The following is a 19,691-nucleotide window of genomic DNA, read 5'->3' on the forward strand; positions in this document are numbered from 1 at the left end:
TTATAGTAAAGAAATGAATTAAGCAATTTTTAAATGTTGTGGTTTTTAACAATTGGTTAATGTTATTCGGATTATTTTTTATTCAGGTATTGTAAATAATCTAAACTTTTCTTTAAAATTCAGTAAATAACTCTAAAGTGGTTATTTTCATTGAATTTCTCATTGCTTCCAAAAACCTGTCAATTCAGAATTCTTATTAAGTAAATAGTGAATAATAATACTTCCAGTTCAGAATATTTGTTTTTCTGCGATTAAACACAATTAATCTTACAGTCACTAGGGACTCTTTTCAGAAAACTGATAAACTTCTATTACATCACTAAAGAATGCCATACCATTTTTGCAATAGACCCCGTCCCAGCAAAGCAACATTTTAGACAATGGACAAGAAGATGTATCTCCTAGTGGCCAATGGAATCCTTATCCTCTTGGGAGGCGGGATGTACCTCCGGACACCATTACTAAAAAGGTAACCAGTTTCAAATTAATGACACAAACCATGAACCTTGTGCGTCCATTGTAATATGTAATCCATATTTTATGTCATAACCTCATTTCTAATTTTGTAATAAATTTAGACTAAATATTTTCCCACTATAAGGAGTTTAGTTAACCATAAGTGCATGAAAAGAATGAAAAATGTACACTGCCAAATGTTCAGAGTTGGTAACAGATTTTTATAAACAATATCTTGCCACCTCTATGGATACTATCACCTCTTACTAGTGTCTGATACCCACCTTTGAAGTGCAAGTACAGGATTGTGTGTAATATACACTTCTGACCCTCTTGAGTTTAGCAGTATGGTGTAGCCAATTTGTGTAAAATGAAATTCAACTAAAAAGATTGATTTACCATTTGTAAAGTCATACCAGTTCATTCATCTAATCATTCACTCGATAAATACTTACTGAGCAACTGTGCTCAGCTATGTGTTGAGCAGTTTTTAGATTCTGGGGAACAAAAGTAAGATATGGTGTCTTAACTTGAAGATCTTTTAGTCTAGTGAGGTAGCCTAAGTGATAAGTAAGTAATTATAATGCTACATGTTAAATTACCATAAAGGGAATAAGAAGAAAGCCACAACCCAGGAAAAGATAATTACAACATATATGAGAGACAAGGGATTGCCACTCCAGAATATATTTTTTAAAACTCATATAGTCAATAAGAAAAGACATACAACACAATACAAAAGAATGGTAAAATACAAGGAGAATTAGGAGAGTAAATAAACATTTTAAAAAGCAGAATATTTTTGTCAATCAGAAATGCAAAAAAAAAAAAACAGATGCTACTTTATACCTACTAGTCCACAAAAATTAAGTCTGAAAAATGTAAACTGTTTGCTAGTATAAGAGCAATGGAAACCTTTTCATAGTTCCTGTAGGAATAAAAACAGCCATTTTGGAATCAAATTATCTTATAAAGATGACCATGAGTGTACCTTATATTCTAAAAATTGTCCTCCTAAAATGTTATTCAAGACACTTTTAATGTTTACAATGGTAGGAAACCGGAAAAACCTACCACCAGAAAAGTGTGTAAATAAATTCTGTTATTCACACAAAAGGATATTTTAAAGCAATGAAAATTAGTTAATCAGTAATTATGATAATATGTATAAACCTTAGAAACATAATTTTAGTAAAAAACAAGTTTCAGAAGATGGAACACATCAAACCTATCAAATTTATAATTCTCAAAAATAAGCAAAACTAAAATATATTGTTTAGGCATAAGTACATGAGTCAGAAAACTATTTTCAAAAGGGAATGGTTAGCAAAATTTATGATTAGAGGTATCTCTAAAGAGGAAACTGGGGTAAGATCATGGAGGAAATTTGTATTATTCTTGCTACTATTTTATTTCTTAGGTTGAATTTTATAATTATGCTTCATAGCTTACATATATACTACATAATCACATACTTTCTTTGTAATTTAGGTGATGATTTTCCTCTTGATGACTACTTCAGTGATTTTTAAAATATATATATATATATATTAAATATCAAATTATTTTACCTCAAGTAGCTGTTAATACCCTGATTACAGGTGTTACACATGTTATTAATCTGCCTGTTGGGCAATATTTAACACAGCAGATAAACATAATGTGTGATTAGTGCTTTGAAGTTGGGACACAGGGTTATGAGATTTTCTGGAAAGGGCACCTGTTTAGTAAAGAAACCAAAGTTGAGACGAGTGGTGTAAAATAAGGCTGGAAGGTAAACAGAAGGTTGATCGTGCTGTACTTTATTCTGAAGGAAATGAGAAGGGGAGTTTTGAAATGTTTTCAACATGAGACAGCAAAGATTAAATTTTCATTTAAAGAACATTCTGATAGCTTTTCAGAGAATGGATTATAGAGAAGAAAGACTGAAGGCAACTGGACCAGTTAAAAAGCTTCTACTGTAATACAGGGGAGAGTAAGTGGAAGCAATGGGTGGTGGAGCAAAATGCATAGATTCAATATCTTCTTAAAAGGTGAGCCAACATGATGTTGGGATTGACTGGACATAGGGTATAGGAGATAGATATAAGTTCCATGGTTGAGACACAGGTTTCTCATTTGGACAAGGGACTGATGTGCCATTCACTGAGACTGGAAGCACAAGAAGAGTTAATGGTTGGAAGTGGAGGAGGCAAGCCTAGTTTACATTTTACTGTGTTGACTTGAGGTATCTTTAGGGTATCTAAGTGGTAACGGTTAGTGGATATTTAGAGATATTTATCTGAAGTTCAGGAGAGAAATCTTAGCTAAAGATACAGACTTAGCAATCATCAAAATATATGTCATAATTGAGCTGTGAGGCAGATGGATGACACAGGGCTCCATGGGACACCAACATTTAGGGATGTTCTTAGGAAGAAGAACAGAGAAGGAATAACCATAGATTTTATCAATAGGGTCTACCACAAGTTATAGAAACTTCAAGGGAAACAGCCTTGAATATTAAGTAAATATCTAGCTGATTATCAAGATCTAGAGTAAGCCTCAGATTTAGTCTTCAGTTATATTATTTTAAATACTTAGGGTTTTTCTCCCTCTCCATTCTTCTATCCATATTGTTGGCTTTATCCCCAGATTGGTCCCTCTCATTATTTATGTTGTGTGCCAGTGACAATTAGAGATACAAGCTTCCTCTTCCAAATCCATCAAGGGAAAGAGCCAAGTTTCCAAAAGCAGTCTGTTACAAGCAAAACTTTTCAATCCTAAATCCCTACCTCTTCTTAGCAAAACTTTTCAAAACTTCAAGCAAAACTTTTCAACCCTAAATACCAATGTCTTCTTAGATCTCATTGATCCAAAATAGTGAAGGACTTCCCACCCCTAGCAAAATGAATGGAATTATATGATTAGCTTTGACTAATCAGTTGGAGTAGAATAGATAGGGCTCTCAACTCCAGTGACCAATAAAAAACTAGATGGAAAAAAATGTTTTAAGGAAGTAGTGGTCAACAGTGTCATGTGTTGCCAAAAACAAAAAAAAATTCAAACAAAATAAGTATGACTAAAGGCTTTCTGGATTTAGAAACAGATCATTGGTGGTCTTGGCAAAAGCAGTTTAATACCTACTTGATGGAGTGTAATTCATTGGAACCTACATTAAGGAGTAGGTAAACATAGAAACCTAGAATATCAAGAAAGGAGCTTCTTCATAAGGAATGAAAGAATTATGGTAGAATATAAAAAGGGATGTAAGGAAGACAGAAGGAATTTTTAAAGTGGCAGACACCTGATCATATTTGAAGGCTGATGAGAAGTTACCGGTGAAGAGAAAGTTGAAAATCTCAGCGAAGAAAGGAGGGGGATCTACTACTTTTTGAGGAAAGATAAGAGGATGAATGTGATGACAGGAAGTTGAAGGAATACCTATCAGAGCCAAGGGGAGGTTGCCTACCCAAGGGGGGAACCATATCCACTTACATAGTTGCAAAAGCTACTATAATTTTCCCATGAAAGAAAAAGCTTTATTCACTTATTATTCTAAATGGAATTAAGAGGTGTTTACATTAACCATCCATATATGCACTTTACCTGAAATCTATTTTCAAGCTCCATAATCATATCATCAGTAAAAATCATGATAATCATTTGCTTGCTTCTCTACTTTTTTTAAGAACCCCATGCAATCCTGTATTGATTAAACATTAGTAAGGTAGTTGGTCTTATTTAAGACTAAAATAATTATTTCATCTATGTGAAAACTTCATAACCTTTGATACTCCTTTTCAAATGTGAAATAATGTAGTATGTCTTTCATGTGTAAACTCATTTGTATCTTCTTCCCACTATCATGATATGCATTTTCAGATTACCTGAAATTTGCCTAAAATCTGGGATTTTAGAACGTATAGATGTGTCTACCTATTATCTCACAGAGTAGAGAGATTAAAAGATGCTCTAAATATCCAAATTTAGTTTATTATATTCTAAATGAATATATTAAGTTAATATTCAGTGAGAATCAATTTAAGGAAATGAAAATGGTAATGGGATTATTAACCTGGGCTTCCGGATTCACTGAAATAAATATGAAAAAAATACTACTATTTATTGTAATTATATTTTATTATACAGTGAATGTTTTTAAAAATCAATATTACTGGGGCGCCTGGGTGGCGCAGTCGGTTAAGCGTCCGACTTCAGCCAGGTCACGATCTCGCGGTCAGTGAGTTCGAGCCCCGCGTCGGGCTCTGGGCTGATGGCTCGGAGCCTGGAGCATGTTTCCGATTCTGTGTCTCCCTCTCTCTCTGCCCCTCCTCTGTTCATGCTCTGTCTCTCTCTGTCCCAAAAATAAATAAATGTTGAAAAAAAAAATTTAAAAAAAAAAAAAAATCAATATTACTTTTGCAGTTGAAGTGAGTAGTCAGGGTAGACAGAGTGAGAATGGAAAATTAAGAATTGGACTACAAATGGAATGGGGAATCAAAGGAGAATAAATGATGAAGTCGTAGCCAGCTCCATTTCAGTGTATTTCTTGAAATCTCTGTATTAGAGTTTTTAAACAATCTTATTATTATTCTTAGAGATACTCCTATGTTACTACTGTGATACTTCAACTGTGTGGTATTTAGTGCTGTGATACTACCATGATCAGAAACCTTGTGGTGCTTCAGAGATTCAGGGGGAGACACAGTTTCAGAAAGGCTTTGATTGAACTGTGGCTCTCCGTTCTGGCTATCATAGCTCTTTGGTTGAACTAATATTGGTAGTACTCACGGATATGCCTGTGAGTACTGCAAACACTATAGGAGAACAAATTTGGGTACCCTCCAACACATCAAATATTTCAGACACATAAAATAGACAAAAAGTGTTCATCGATCAGAAAGGATTTTGCTCCTTATCTACTATTTCTGTCCTGAGTACCGAGAGTGGCTAATCCATGGCAAAATTTGAGGGTGTTAAATCCCGACTTGTTTTTTTGCTTTCTTTTTTCTGAGTGGCAAGAGGTGGGATTTAACTGACTTTTTTTTTTTCTTTTAATGGTGTAATAGTAGGTGGTAGTTTTCAGTTCTCTCTTACTATGTCAGTGTCCAAAATCTCAAATTCTAAATATCCGTCAATGCAGTCTGGGGGTCATTGCTGGAAGAACATGTCACAGCTATGTAAACCTCCCCCTGAATTCCAAACATTACTACACAAGCACTTTAAGAATTGCTATTAAAAACTTTTGAGGGGCGCCTGGGTGGTGCAGTCGGTTAAGCGTCCGACTTCAGCCAGGTCACGATCTCGCGGTCCGTGAGTTCGAGCCCCGCGTCGGGCTCTGGGCTGATGGCTCAGAGCCTGGAGCCTGTTTCCGATTCTGTGTCTCCCTCTCTCTCTGCCCCTCCCCCATTCATGCTCTGTCTCTCTCTGTCCCCCAAATAAATAAACGTTGAAAAAAAAAAAAAAAACTTTTGAATGGCTGAAAACAACAGTGGTTTCAGGAATATTTGTATGTTAGAGTGCTGTCACATCTCTGCTTTCACAGCTGTCATCTGTTGGATTATGCTAAAGTCACTCTGGTAAGAACTATTATGTACCATATATTAAATATTACTCTGTGTCAGGTATTGTGCTAAATGTCATAATGTATTTCTTCATCTAATCCCCATGACAACCATATCAGGTAAGTACTATTATTTTCATTATTTTTTATTATTTTTATCCGCTGTCCGGAAAAGAAACAGTTTCTTCCGAGAGATGTGGGGTTTAAGTTAGATTACTCACCAAGATTTCACAGGTGACTACATATTTTAGATTACATTCCCATACTTAAGAGAAAATAGTAGGAAGTTCATAGTGAAATTTTGTTTTTCCTTTCTTATGTGAAAATTTTTTCATTTTAAAGCCAGATATTATACTCTGATTTGGTAGACTCCTTCCATAGGAATGACAAGGCTGTTTTTCCCTACTTCTGAAATGACAAACTCTTTTAAGAATATTGAGAGTCTTAAAAAAATTTTGAGAGTCTTAAGGTTGCATATCCTTGAGGAGGTTTAAAATTGAAGGATAAAGCCCGTAAGGATATGTTGCAATGTTGGAGCAGAAAAGCATTGTGGCAAAAAGGCTAAAGTGGCATATTAAAACAAATGAAACTTAAAACATTCCCTTTCTGGAAAGGGTAACCAAGAAACTTTAAAATCCTAGTGATATTAAATCTGAAAATCTTTTAATATGTAAAGACTAGACATTCAAAGGTCTCTTTCAGCATTAGCAACTCTTCCTTCCCCAAGTGTCTGTTTTTCTAGGTTAAGTGCATAATGAGTTGGCAGCTAGAATAATAAAGATAGGTACCAAGGGTCAACATCAAGATGGACACAGTTGAGAAGAAAAGTATAAAAATGCAGCTAATTTAGTCTTGGCTCATAAACTTGTCCCTGATGCTGAATTTGCCCAGGATTTTCTCACATCTACAAAGCCAGCTCAGCCATTAAGGGCTTCGTGATTGCCAGATGCTTGTCATCTGTGAGGCATGCCCATGAACTCATTAGGAGAAACTTAAAGAAAGTTAAGAAAACTTATGTGGGGTTTTTTTTTTTTTATCATTTTCATTGTCTTTTTATCCTTTCTTTCCCAGGAACCAAATTAGAATTTTTGCTTTTTCAAATCATATGAAGTATTAAAAAATTTTTTAATTAAGTTCCTGGGAAGGAATATTCATTCCTTATTTTAATTTTGGCATTTTTCATGTATCTTAGTATAATGCATTTTACCATTTCTTTCTATACATACTTAGAAAGATAAGATCTAAAATACCTTCTGAAAATCTTATGTTGCCTTGCTGTTGACCATATGGTCAAGATATCATTTTTATTTTAAAACAAGTGAATCAAATTTTTACTAGAATTGGTTTTCCACTTGGTAATAAAAGTCCATCTATTGTAGAACTTTCCAAAAAAGTGAGATCATTTTTAAATAAAAAGTAGATATTTAAAAGTGTGACAGATGAAAATTAACCTGCATATTTAGTTGTTTAAATAAAAAGCATTTTACTATTCTACCATAGATATCATCTAAAATATATAATCATTAGAGATGGCTCTAATAAATAAACATAAATATATGTTAAAGAAGCATATAAACATAAACATAGATATAATCTAAAATATATAATCATTAGAGATGGCTCTAATAAATAAACATAAATATATGTTAAAGAAGCATATATTTGTTAGGCAGGGGAAGTTGAGATTCTGTCTCTCCCTGCTGCCCCTCTCCCTCACTGTCACTCCTCTCTCTAACATTAAAAAAAAAAGTATTTAAAATACATGATTATTAAGTTATAGCCATTGAAAAGTTACTTTTTCCAAACCCTTTTCCATTAAGAGAAAATACTGCTATACGCACTGTATATATGTGGAACTGAAATAAAAGTAACAATAATTCATGACTTTTGTAATTTAGCTGAGACACAGCAATAGTGCTGTTGGAATCCCTTATATCAAAGGCAGGGAGGCGGGTAAATATAGCTTGCTTATATGGAAATAGTGGAAAGTCTAGAACAGGTAAGAAAGAGAGATGAATATTTAAATGCTGGAAAAAGTAAGGATGGCAAAAGTAGAGTAGATCTTGAGGCTATAAGAGAACAAGTCAATATGTGGAAGAAGCAGATAGGAAAATCAACCCAGTAAACCTTGCATATAGGAGGTAAGATACAGGGAAATAGGTATGTTTCTCATTTCCATCAACTACATCAGAGTCAAGTTCCAGCTTAAAATAAAAGTGAAATAAAAAAAATATTCTGAAACTTAGTAATTGTCAATTCTGTAGCTAACCTCTTCTTTTGTACAGAAAGAAATATGTCAGGTATAGTAGGTTTTGCCTGAGGCTTTGTATTTTTCCCTCCCAAAGCAATGCACATTATTAACAGTAAAGAACCACAAGGAATAAATGCCTCGACTTTGTCAGTCCATAAGCAAATGAGAACAACTTTCCCTATCACTGTGAGTAATGCCAAGCACAATCCTGGTTCCTGCTTTTCTGCTTCTCTTTTCCGGGCCTCATTTTTCTCCTCTGATAGAGGCACATTTTGCACTGGCCAGAGTAAATATTTCTTTAATTTTTCTGGTAGACTGGGCCATCCCTGAAAATCAAAAACAGGTTGGAATCCTTTATATAGTCATTTTAAGCTCCAAACATTTTTTTCTAAACATTAGGAAAAGATTTTTCTGAGTCACTTGGTAGACTGAGATTCTCCTTGTTTCACTCATCCTCTTCCTGTCACTCTCACTCACGGCGGTGTCACTTAGGACTCTGTATTGACTCTATCGAGACCACATTGATATCCACTGTGACAGCATATTCCACTGAGGCTGCTGAGCTTCAAGAAGAAAGACCAGCCAAACTCATTCACTGTCAGGGAGCTCTGCCCAAAAATGAAGAAATGAGTCAGTGAAAGGGCAAATTGATGACGTCATATAATTATGGATTTTTAAATTAAAAAAAAAAAAACTCTTGGCACAATCTGTTGCCCCCAGAGAGACATTTCCTACACTAATATATGCAATTTTTCTCTTGACCAAAAGCCACTTTTTTCAGGGAACTAAAGTTTAAAAAGGACAGGGGAACAGTGGGAAGATAGCAAATGCATGAACCTTAATCCCTAGCAGGATTTTGAAGACAACTTTCTGGATCTACAATAATGCAACTATACTTTTCTTTGATATCCTGGAAAGTAGGGTTTTGGTATCCAGAAATAATCTGAAAATGATTATTTGTGTGCATATTTAGTACCCACTCCTTAATTTTGCCCTTAGATTGAAAAAGGAGGGTTTTTTTTTTTTTTTAACGTTCATTTAATTTTGAGAGGGAGAGCTAGCATGACTGGGAGAGGGGCAGAGGGTGGGTGACAGAGGATCTGAAGCAGGCCCTGCGCTGTTAGCAGAGAGCCCCACGTGGAGCTTGAACCCACAAACCATGAGATCAGGACCTAAGCTGAAATCAAGAGTCAGAGACTTAACCGACTGAGCCACCCCAGCACCCAAAAAAAGGAGTGTTAAGCAACACACGAGTTGCCTGGGAAGCAAGCATACCCACCGTCATACAAATCTCCTTCCAGGTTAGGAGGGGTCAAGAGTAGGAGAGGGAAGTAGGTGAAAACTCTATCTTATATGATTTATGGTTAAGTATCAATTATTGCTAATATTGTTAGGCATCCACCAAATATCCATTGGAGGCTCTTTGAAATTTCTGATGCTTATGTTTAGTGACTACATTAAGACATGCACTAATGTCCCCTGCCTAACAAATATATGCTTTTATATCTACTAGCGTATCCTCAGCATGGTCTTTATGGCATAAATATCAGTTATTGTTCTAGAACAGGATAAAAATGCACTGCTAGGTGTTAAAATACATACAATAATCCAAAGAATAATTGTAGGAATTGTAAGCTAAGGGCTCAAATCTAGTCTTGAGAATTTCAAGTTGCACTCCTTTTATGTTACCAGTATCAGAACCATTATTCAGATGAATTAAATGTATGCTTTTAAAACACAGCTTCCTGATTGATTGCCATATTATCTATTCCAGTAAATCAGTGCAGCCATGTCTTTCACTATACTATTGAAATAAGAATGAATGCATCCAATTAGATTCAATGCCCCCCATAATTGCTAATTATTGAAATAAGAGAGAGAAGCCTGAGTAAATAGTAAGACTTGCTTGTTAAATAAGAATTAATTGCCAAAGCAAGAGTACATGGCCTGTAGGAAGTCAAAACTTTCATGGAAAGGGGCCCCTTCAGGGGCAGTTCCATGTCCTCGGTAATAGTAGCTGAATCAGGAAGAAGCGTTTGAAGAAATCAATGAAGTAATTTCCTCTATTTAATGATCCATTGCAAAGATTTATTTTGTTAATCTGACCAGCTAGAATGATATATTTTTAATCGATTGATGTACTATTATTAATGTGGATAGGAGTTTGTAGAAATGTGAGTGAAAAAAATCTCTAACTTGAAGCAAAAGTGGCAGTTGAGTAAAGCCCTGTTTAGTTTCATGCTTGCTATTTTTAATTATTTTTTTTTTTACTTAATACAACATTAATTCTGGGGCACCTGGGTGGCGCAGTTGGTTAAGCGTCCGACTTCAGCCAGGTCACAATCTCGCGGTCCGTGAGTTTGAGCCCCGCGTCGGGCTCTGGGCTGATGGCTCAGAGCCTGGAGCCTGTTTCCGATTCTGTGTCTCCCTCTCTCTCTGCCCCTCCCCTGTTCATGCTCTGTCTCTCTCTGTCCCAAAAATAAATAAACGTTGAAAAAAAATTTTTTTTTAAAATACAACATTCTTTAATTTCCAGAGTACATCCCTTTATCTCCTAATATAAGTACAACATACAGCTGTGTCCAGTAGTGAAGGCCATCGCTGTTATAAAATCAGGAGATTGCTCTCATCTGGACTGACTCTAAATTATTTCCTCAGTGAGAGTGCAAACCCAAAGAACGTCTATCAAATGACTGATAAGTCAGAGGTTAAAAAAAAAAAAAAAAAACCTTGCCACAGATTAAAACAATAAAGTGGCAGATTAAAACTACTTATTCCATCAATTCTTGTTGTTCCTTAAAACAAATCGGGGCGCCTGGGTGGCTCAGTCGGTTGGGCGGCCGACTTCGGCTCAGGTCATGATCTCACGGTCTGTGAGTTCGAGCCCCGCTCGGGCTCTGTGCTGACGGCTCAGAGCCTGGAGCCTGTTTCAGATTCTGTGTCTCCCTCTCTGACCTTCCCCCATTCATGCTCTGTCTCTCTCTGTCTCAAAAATGAATAAACGTTAAAAAAAAAAATGACTATTCTGCCTAGGAAAATTGAAATAACTCAATAACATTTATACTATCTTCATTTTGGAAGACATATAAAAGCAAAAGGAAAATGAAAAATTAATCCAGTGAAATAAAAATGTCCATGACCGAGTATGTAATTTGAAGATCTAAACAACATGGCAACTGGCAGATGATCAAGGATTGTTGCCGAATAGAAGATATCACAAGAGTAAGATCCCATGTCTTGCCACTTGATTTTTATCTGACTTTATCTGGCTATCTAAAGGCTCTAATAAATCTTAAGGGTGAAAGGAATAATTGTCAAATTTTTGTTGTTACTGTTAACATCTTTTTATTTTATTTCAGGAATGTAGTAAGTTAGCATCATCACAAAACAAATTATAGGTTGAAGACTATAGACTTAGCTCTAATTTCATCATTTTCGCTACTGTGGATCCTTTATTGTTTTTTTCATTTGGTTAATAATTTCCAGTTCCATAGCTGTGTTTTATAAGTTGACATTTAATCATAAGAGAATATGCTTATGAGATTCAATAAGCCGGAAAAGACTGTCTGCACATATCAGCCAGCTGTCATCCTAAGGCGTATGCACTGAAGGGAAAGGGCCTATTGCCTCACCCTTTTAACTGTCATTTGGGGCATTGAAGTATATCACCAGTTTTTAACTCTTAAAAAATTGAAGTCAACAAGTATTTTGAATAACCCCCTCTAAAAATATTGCACTATGCCAGCAGAATGCAATGTCACCCAGTCCCCAGGACAGGAGAAAGAACATCTTCCTGCCCCCTCTCTTTTAAGCTTCAGAGCTCCCTTCCAAGTATCTGTGCTTAATTGTCCTCTATGCCCAAATGGGAGAACATAGATTTTTGGCATCAAAACTGCCCCAGCTGAATATTTAAAATAGAGAGACAGAGAGAGAGAGAAGAAGAAGAAGAAGAAGAAGAAGAAGAAGAAGAAGAAGAAGAAGAAGAAATAATAATGCTTACTAGTTTGGTTAACATAATTATAAAACAATTTCTACAATACAGAGTAGGACTGTACTAAGTTGTTTAACATAGACACTCTCGTATCATCTTCACAACAATCTTATGGGACAGGGAGCCAGAGGCATGGAATTGAGGAACACAGGATTGGAGCCTAGTAATGTCTGCTTCTACAACCTGGTCTAACTACTATATTATACTACTAAGGTATTGTATCCCTCCCACCCCACTCAACCAAAAACTTTCAGAAAACATTATAGCACAGACCTGTTGTAATAATAAATAACCCTCAATATCAGCAATATATTTGATATCTAGTTAGCTAGAACTTTTTGCCACAACTTGGTATTGTTTCTTCTCTTCCATGTTCAGAAGAGAGAAAGAAACCCTGGCACCAGTCATGTACTTAAAAATAATTTTTGAGTCCTCTTCAACTTGTTCTTCCCAATCCTACACAAATCGAGTTTAGATCTTAAATGCACTTTTTTCCCCTAAACCTTCATTTTCTTTCCTCCGAAACATTTGCAAGTTCTTTACTTACTTTTGTGAATCCAGAAGGAACAGATGTAGCTCTGGGCATGACTGAAACCTACCTACAGATTCTTCTATAGTATTGAATTTAGTTCATTTTGTTAATTCTGTTTCTCAATAATTTAGCTCATCAAACTTCCTGATTATATCACCTAAGATTCCAACCACCACCCCCTATTTAACACTCTCTCCATTTTCCACAAAATAACATAAATCCTGTCACCAAAACGACTGGTAAACGTGATGAAACTGCACTGAATATTGAATTAATCCCTGCAAAATGACAATTATACTAAAACATAAAAACTAAATAATGCACTAAAGCTGCAGGGAAAAAAATCTCAATTTTTTATTAGTTCTTACAATCGTGTTCTTTTTTTTTCTTTTAAGCAGGAGTGCAAGAGAAATTATCAACTTGAACTTTATCTTTGATTGGCCCTTGCGCATATTAAGCTTTGCTGTTGAATTTCCAAAATGGGGGAAAGAGCACAGTGATGCATACCTTATAGAGTGGTTCTAAAAATTAACACCATGATGTAAAATATTTATCACAATGTCTGTCATATAAGTGTTTAATTATTGGTAGCTGTTATAATATTATTTTGGATAAAAATCTGTTAATTAGGGACAAGCTAAATTTTCATTTAGCGGTGTTCCTAACAGCAGGCTGTTAATGAGACCAAGGTCATGAGTTAGTGTCTCTTTTGAATTACTTATACATTAACACTGGCTGTACTCTTCATCTGGACAGTTTTATGAAATCATATAAATAATGGGGATGGAAGTGTCTATGGGAAAAAAAATGAAGGTGAATCACTGCAACTTAAAATATTAGCTGTATTAGTGAAGAGTGAGTAGCATCATCTCCACTTATGACAGAATTGTGTTTTTTACATTTTTTTAATGTTTATTTTTGAGAGAGAGACAGACAGACAGGAAGAGCGTGAGTGGGGGAGGGGCAGAGAGCAAGGGAGACAGAATCTGAAGCAGGCTCCAGGCTCTGAGCTGTCAGCACAGAGCCTGATGCACGGCTCCAACCCATGAACCACGAGATCATGACCTGAGCCAAAGTCGGACTCTTAAATGACTGAGCCACGCAGTAGCCCCAGAATTGTGTTTTTTAAATTTGTATATGCGGTATCCCTCCATAAAGAAGCCATTTTTCAATATCTGAAACAAAACATAATTTACTGCTTGCTAACAAATAACTTGTAAGGTACAATCTCTGAGTAAAACCACAGTCTGAGGAAGCATGGAGTTCAAGAATTGATGGATTTTCAGAAGTTGGAATATTTAGGGGTTAATTGACCTTGAACTGGGGAAGCATGGTTATTTGAGTGAGACTCTTGCTGATTAGCTAACTTTCAGGAGCAGTTTATAAAGCAAATTGACATTGATTAATTGCCACAGGTTTAAAAACAGTTCTTTTGGGTGATTATCTATTGCTATGTCCAAAGAACAATCAGATCTTTAAGCAGCAGAGAACTTTTTATTCTCATTGCAATTATTGAGTACTTACTATGTACCAAGAAATTTGCTCAATTCAATACATTGTCTTCTTTATTCCTCACAATATTCTATGAAGCACTTATTATATCTACAGTTTTCATATGATAAGCAGAGGGCTTAGGTAGCTTGTATACGATTGCACAACTAAAAGCAAGAAATAAAACCCAGAGTCATCTACCTTCAAAGACTGTGTTATCTGTACTGCCTCTTATTTTTTAAATTAACTCCTGGCATTTCTACAACCCTCCATTTCTATAATTTTGTTGTTTGAAGAATGTCATACAAATGGAATCCTATAGTATGTCATCTTTTGGGCTTAGCTTTTTTACTCAGCATAATTCTCTGAAGATTCATTCATATTGTTGTGTGTGTGTGTGTGTGTTAATAATTTCTTACTTTTTATTGCTGTTTTGTATATTATGGTAAGGACACATCTGTTTGTTTGACCAGTCACCCACTGAAAGAAACTTGGATTGTTTCTAGTTTGGGGCTGTTATGAAGAAAGTTGTTCTAAACATTCATGGACAGGTTTTTGTATGAATGTTGGTCTTAAGTCTCTAGCATAAATGCCCAGGAATATTACTGCTGCATCATATGGTACTCCTTGCATGTTTAGTTTTTTAAGAAACTGTTAAATGTTTCCAGAACGGCTCTTACCATTTTACATTTCAAGCAGCAGCAGCCTCTGAGTTTCTCCTCATCTTTGTCAGCATTTGTTGTTGTCACTATGGTTTATTTAGTCAGTCTGATACATGTGTAGTGATATCTCACTGTGGTTTTAATTTGAATTTCTCCAATAGCTAATGATTTTGAACATCTTTTCATGTGCTTATTTGCTGCCATCTGTATAATCTTTGGTGAAATGTTTCTTCACATCTTTCAACATTATTCTGAATGGATTATTTAGTTTCTTACTTTTGCATTTTGAGGGTTCTTTGTTCTTGATCCCATTCTTGATTTGCTAATCTTTTCTCGAATTCTGTAGTTTGATTTTCATTGTCAACATTTTACATTTAAGTCTGTGATCTATTTTGAGCTAATTTATATACATACAAAGTATGAGACATAGGTCAGGTCTCATTTATTTTGCCTATGGATGTCTAATGGTGCCAGCACCGTTTGTTGAAAAGGCTATCTTTTTTCCATTGAATTGCTTTTGCACCTTTGACAAAAAGTCATTTGGGCAGATTTATGTGAATCTATTTGTGGGTTCTCTGAACTGTTCCATTTATCTGTCTGTCCCTCTGCCAATATCACACAGTCCTGATTACTGTAATTATAATAATCTTGAAATCAGATAGGCTTATTCTTCCTGTTTTCTTCTTCTTTTTCAAAATCATTATAGTTATTCTATTTTTGCTGCCTTTCAATATAAATTTTACAATAATCTTATATATATCCATTAAAAAATCATGCTGGGATTTTTATAGGAATTTGTTAAACCTGTGTATCAATTTGGAGAGAATTACGTCCTTACTATGTTAAGTCTTCCAATCTATAAATATGTCTTCATTTATTTAAATCTTTGATATCTTTCATCAACATTGTGTAGTTTTCAGCGTATAAGTCCTGTGCAAGCTTTGTTTGATTTACACCTAAATATTTCACTTTTGTGTGTGTGTGATTGTATATGCTGTTGCTTGAAATTTCGATGTGCACATGTTTGTTGCTAACGTACATAAATACATTTGATGTTGTATCCTGCAAACTTGCTCGACTCACTTGTTAGTTCTAGGAATATATTTTTGTTGATTCTTTTGATTTTCAATGTAGACAGTCATGTCATATGCAAATAAGGACAGTTAATTTCTTCCTCTTCAATCTGTATGCCTTTTATTTCCTTTTCTTGCCTTAGTCTATTGACTAGAACTTCCAGTACTGTGTTTAAAAAGAGTGGTGAGTGTGGACATCTGTGCCTGTACTTCATCTTAGGGAGGAAGTATTCAGTTTGCAACATTAAGTATAATGTTAGCTTTAAGTTTGGAAATGTTCATTATCAAGTTGGGTAAGTTCCCCTGCATTCCTATATATCTCAGAATTTTTGTTATGAATGGGAACTCAATTTTGTCAAATGTCCTAGGCTTCCATTGATAGGATCACATGATTTTACTTCTGTAGTCCATTAATATGGTGCATTGCATTGGTTGATTTTGAAATATTGAGCAGGCTTTGAATCACTGGAATAAACCCTACTTGGTCATGGTACATAATTCTTTTATATATATATATATTGGTGAATTCTATTTGTCAATATTTTGTTAAGGATTTTTGCATTCATCTATGAAGGAGGTTTGTAGTTTTCTTTTACTTCCTCTTTTTTTTTTTTTTTTTTTTTTTTTTTTTTTGGTACTGTCTTTGCCTGGTTTTGTTATTGGGACAATACTAGTTTTATAGAATATATTGGGAATGTTACTTCCTCTTCTGGAAAAGAGTGTGTGGAATTGACGTTAATTCTTATTTAAATGTTTGTTAGAATTCTCCAATGTAACCATCTGGACCTGGAGATTTCTTTCCTGGAAGATTTTAAATTACAGATTCCAATCTTGATAGTTACAGGACTATTGAAATTATCTATTTCATATTGGATGAAATATGGTAGTTTGGGTTTTTCAAGAAAGTGGCCCATTTCATATGAATTGTCAAATTTATGTGTAGAGTTATTTTTAGTATTACCTTATTAGCCTTATGATGTTTATAGGACTGAAATGATATTCCCTTCTTCATTCCTAATTTTGGTAACTTATGCCTTCTTTCTTTTTTCTTTTTAAGTCTTACTAGAAATGTGTCAACTTTTTTATCTTTTCAGAGAACCAGCTCTTTGTTTCATCTATTTTATCTGTTAGTCACTTTCCATTTCACTGATTTCTGCTTTTTTTCTTCTCTTTTTATAATAATAAAAACTATAATATAATAACTATATAACTATATTATTATATAACTTAATAATAAAAACCAACTTGCTTTGCTTTTATTTAGCCCTTCTTTCCCTAGGCTCTTGATGTAGGATCTTAATTATTGATTTGAGGCTTCTTCTTTTCTAGTACCTACACTTAGGGTCATAAATTTCTCTCTTAGCACTGTTTTAGCTGTGTTCCACAAATTTTTATGTCCTGTATTTTCATTTATGTTCAGTTCAATATATTATTTTATTTCTTTTGAGACCTCTGTAACCCACACATTATTTCAAACTGCGTTGTGTAGTTTACAAGTGTTTAGATAGTTTTATCTTTTTGTCATAAATTTTTAGTTTGATTCTACTGTGGTTGGAGAATACATTCTGTGTTATTTTATTTCGTTTAAATTTGCTGAGATTTGTTTTCTGGTTCAGGATATATTCTATCTTAGTAATTTTTCTATGAAAACTTGAAAATACTGTGTATTCGAATGACGTCAGGTGGAATGTTCAATAAATGACAATTAGATCTGGTTAGTTGATGGTATTGTTGAGTTCTTCTGTATTCTTGGTCATTTTCAGTGTAGTTCTATCAATTGTTGAGAGAAGAGTGTTGAAATCTCCAACTCTAATTGTGTATTTGTTTATTTCTCTTTAAGTTCTGTCAATTTTGGTCACGTATTTGCAGCTTTGTTATTGGAGCTATGTATGCATTTAGGATTGCTATGTCCCCTCAGTGGACTGACTCTTTTTTCATAACATAAGATCCCTCTCTATATTGAGTGTATTTGCTCTGCTCTGAAATCTACCTTATCTAGTATTGGTACAGCCCCTTCTCTTTTCCTTTAACTAATATCTGCATGATATATGTTTTTAATGCTTTTACTTTTTATCCTCCTATATTGTTATATTTGCAGTAATGTCTGCATGTAGTTTTTATAGTCTGCATATAGTTGAGTAATGTTCCTTAATCCCTTCTGCCAAGATCTGTCTTTTAATTTGTGCATTTAGTCTCTTTGAATTTAAGAACTGACACATTAAGGTTTAAAGATTTAATGTAATTTTTTGTTTGTTGTTTTCTCTCTCTCTCTCTCTCTCTCTCTCTCTCTATCTCTTTGCTTCTCTGTTTTGTCTTTTTTTTTTTTTTTGCCTGCTTCCTGTGTGTTATTTGGACATTTTTTAGAATTTCTATTTTATTTATCTACAGTGTTTTAGTAAACCTCTTTGTGTAGCTTTTTAAATGGTTGCTCTGGCTATTATATTCTATATACATAAATTACGAGAGTCTGCTAGTGTCATCACCTAACAGTTCAAATGAAGTGCAGAAACTTTACCTGTCTTTCTGTCACTTCACCCTTCTCTGCTTATAGCTGTCTCAAACATTTCCTTTACACACATATAGAACCACCTCAGATAATGACATAGTTTTACTTCAGTCATCAAACATTACTTTGAAAATTCAAGAAGATAAAGAAAGCTCATTATATGTATCCATATATTTGTTTGCTATGTTCTTTCTTTCTTTCTAATGTTCCAAGGTTTCCTCTTTTATTATTTCCTTTTTTATTTAGAGAACTTTCTTTAGCCATTATTTTAGGATAGGCCTGGTGGTGACAAATTTTCTTCATTTGTCTTCAGCGGAGAATGTCTCAATTTCTCTTTCATTCCTGAAGAACATTTTCACTGGTATAAAATGTTAGGTTGACAGTTCTATTCCTTCAGCGATTGAAAAATATTGTGCCACTTCTTTCCTTTCTCTTTGGTTTTTGATGAGACATCCACTGCTGTTTGATTTGTTTTTAGTCTCTGGTGAGATGTCACTTTTCTCAGGCTGCCTTAGGACATTTTTCTTTGTCTTAAGTTTTCAGAAGTTTAATTATAAGGTGTCAATGCATGGCTTTTGAGTTTAATCTGTGTGATATTCTGCTTCTCAGATCTGTAGGTTTTTGTCTTTTGACAAATATCAGAATTTTTCAGCAGTTATTTCCTCATTTAATTTTCAGCCCCATTCTCTTCCTCCTTTCCTTTCGATAATATGATTGTTAGGTCCCTAACACGCTGGTCATTTGTTCCAGTGTGTTTTATTTATTCAGATTGGATCATTTCTATTGCCCTGGCTTCTACTTTACTGTTTCTTTTCTTTGTTTTCTATATTCTGCTTTTAAGTCCATCCATTGAGCTTTTCAGTCATTGTATTTTCCAGCTCTAAAAATTCCATTTGTTTCTTCTTAATATCTTCTATTTATTTGCTGAAATTTTATATTTTTTCACTGGTTTTTTTTTCATTTTGTTTAAGCATATGCATAATTGGTCATTGATACATGTTTTTAATTAGCTACCTTAAAATTTTTGTCAGATAATGCTAATATCTCCGTTCTCTCAGTGTTGGCATTTAGGGATTATCTTTTTCCATTTAGTTTGACATTCTCCTGGTTCTTGGTATGATTTAAACCTAGAAATTTTGTAGAATGTTATAAAACTCTGGATTGTACTTAAACCTTATGTTTTA

The 19,691-nt window shown here is 34.4% G+C and overlaps 1 protein-coding gene across 8 annotated transcripts in view; it reads left to right on the plus strand.

Moving 5' to 3' along the window:
- LRRC7 (leucine rich repeat containing 7) overlaps positions 1-19,691 on the plus strand; it is a 567,116-nt gene that overhangs the window by 489,244 nt on the left and 58,181 nt on the right. For 6 of the 8 annotated variants that reach the window (XM_040470602.1, XM_040470604.1, XM_040470606.1 and 3 more), the window contains one exon: positions 350-469. The exons of 1 other annotated variant lie outside the window; for it this stretch is intronic. In XM_040470602.1, the coding sequence (XP_040326536.1) occupies positions 350-469 (120 nt within the window). Of the gene's footprint in view, positions 1-349; positions 470-19,691 lie in introns of those variants that run through there. One more of the 8 variants, XR_005788653.1, reaches the window with a different exon arrangement.

This window comes from Herpailurus yagouaroundi, unplaced genomic scaffold (assembly GCF_014898765.1).
Source record: "Herpailurus yagouaroundi ecotype Mexico unplaced genomic scaffold, PumYag 77, whole genome shotgun sequence".
NCBI lineage: Eukaryota > Metazoa > Chordata > Mammalia > Carnivora > Felidae > Herpailurus > Herpailurus yagouaroundi.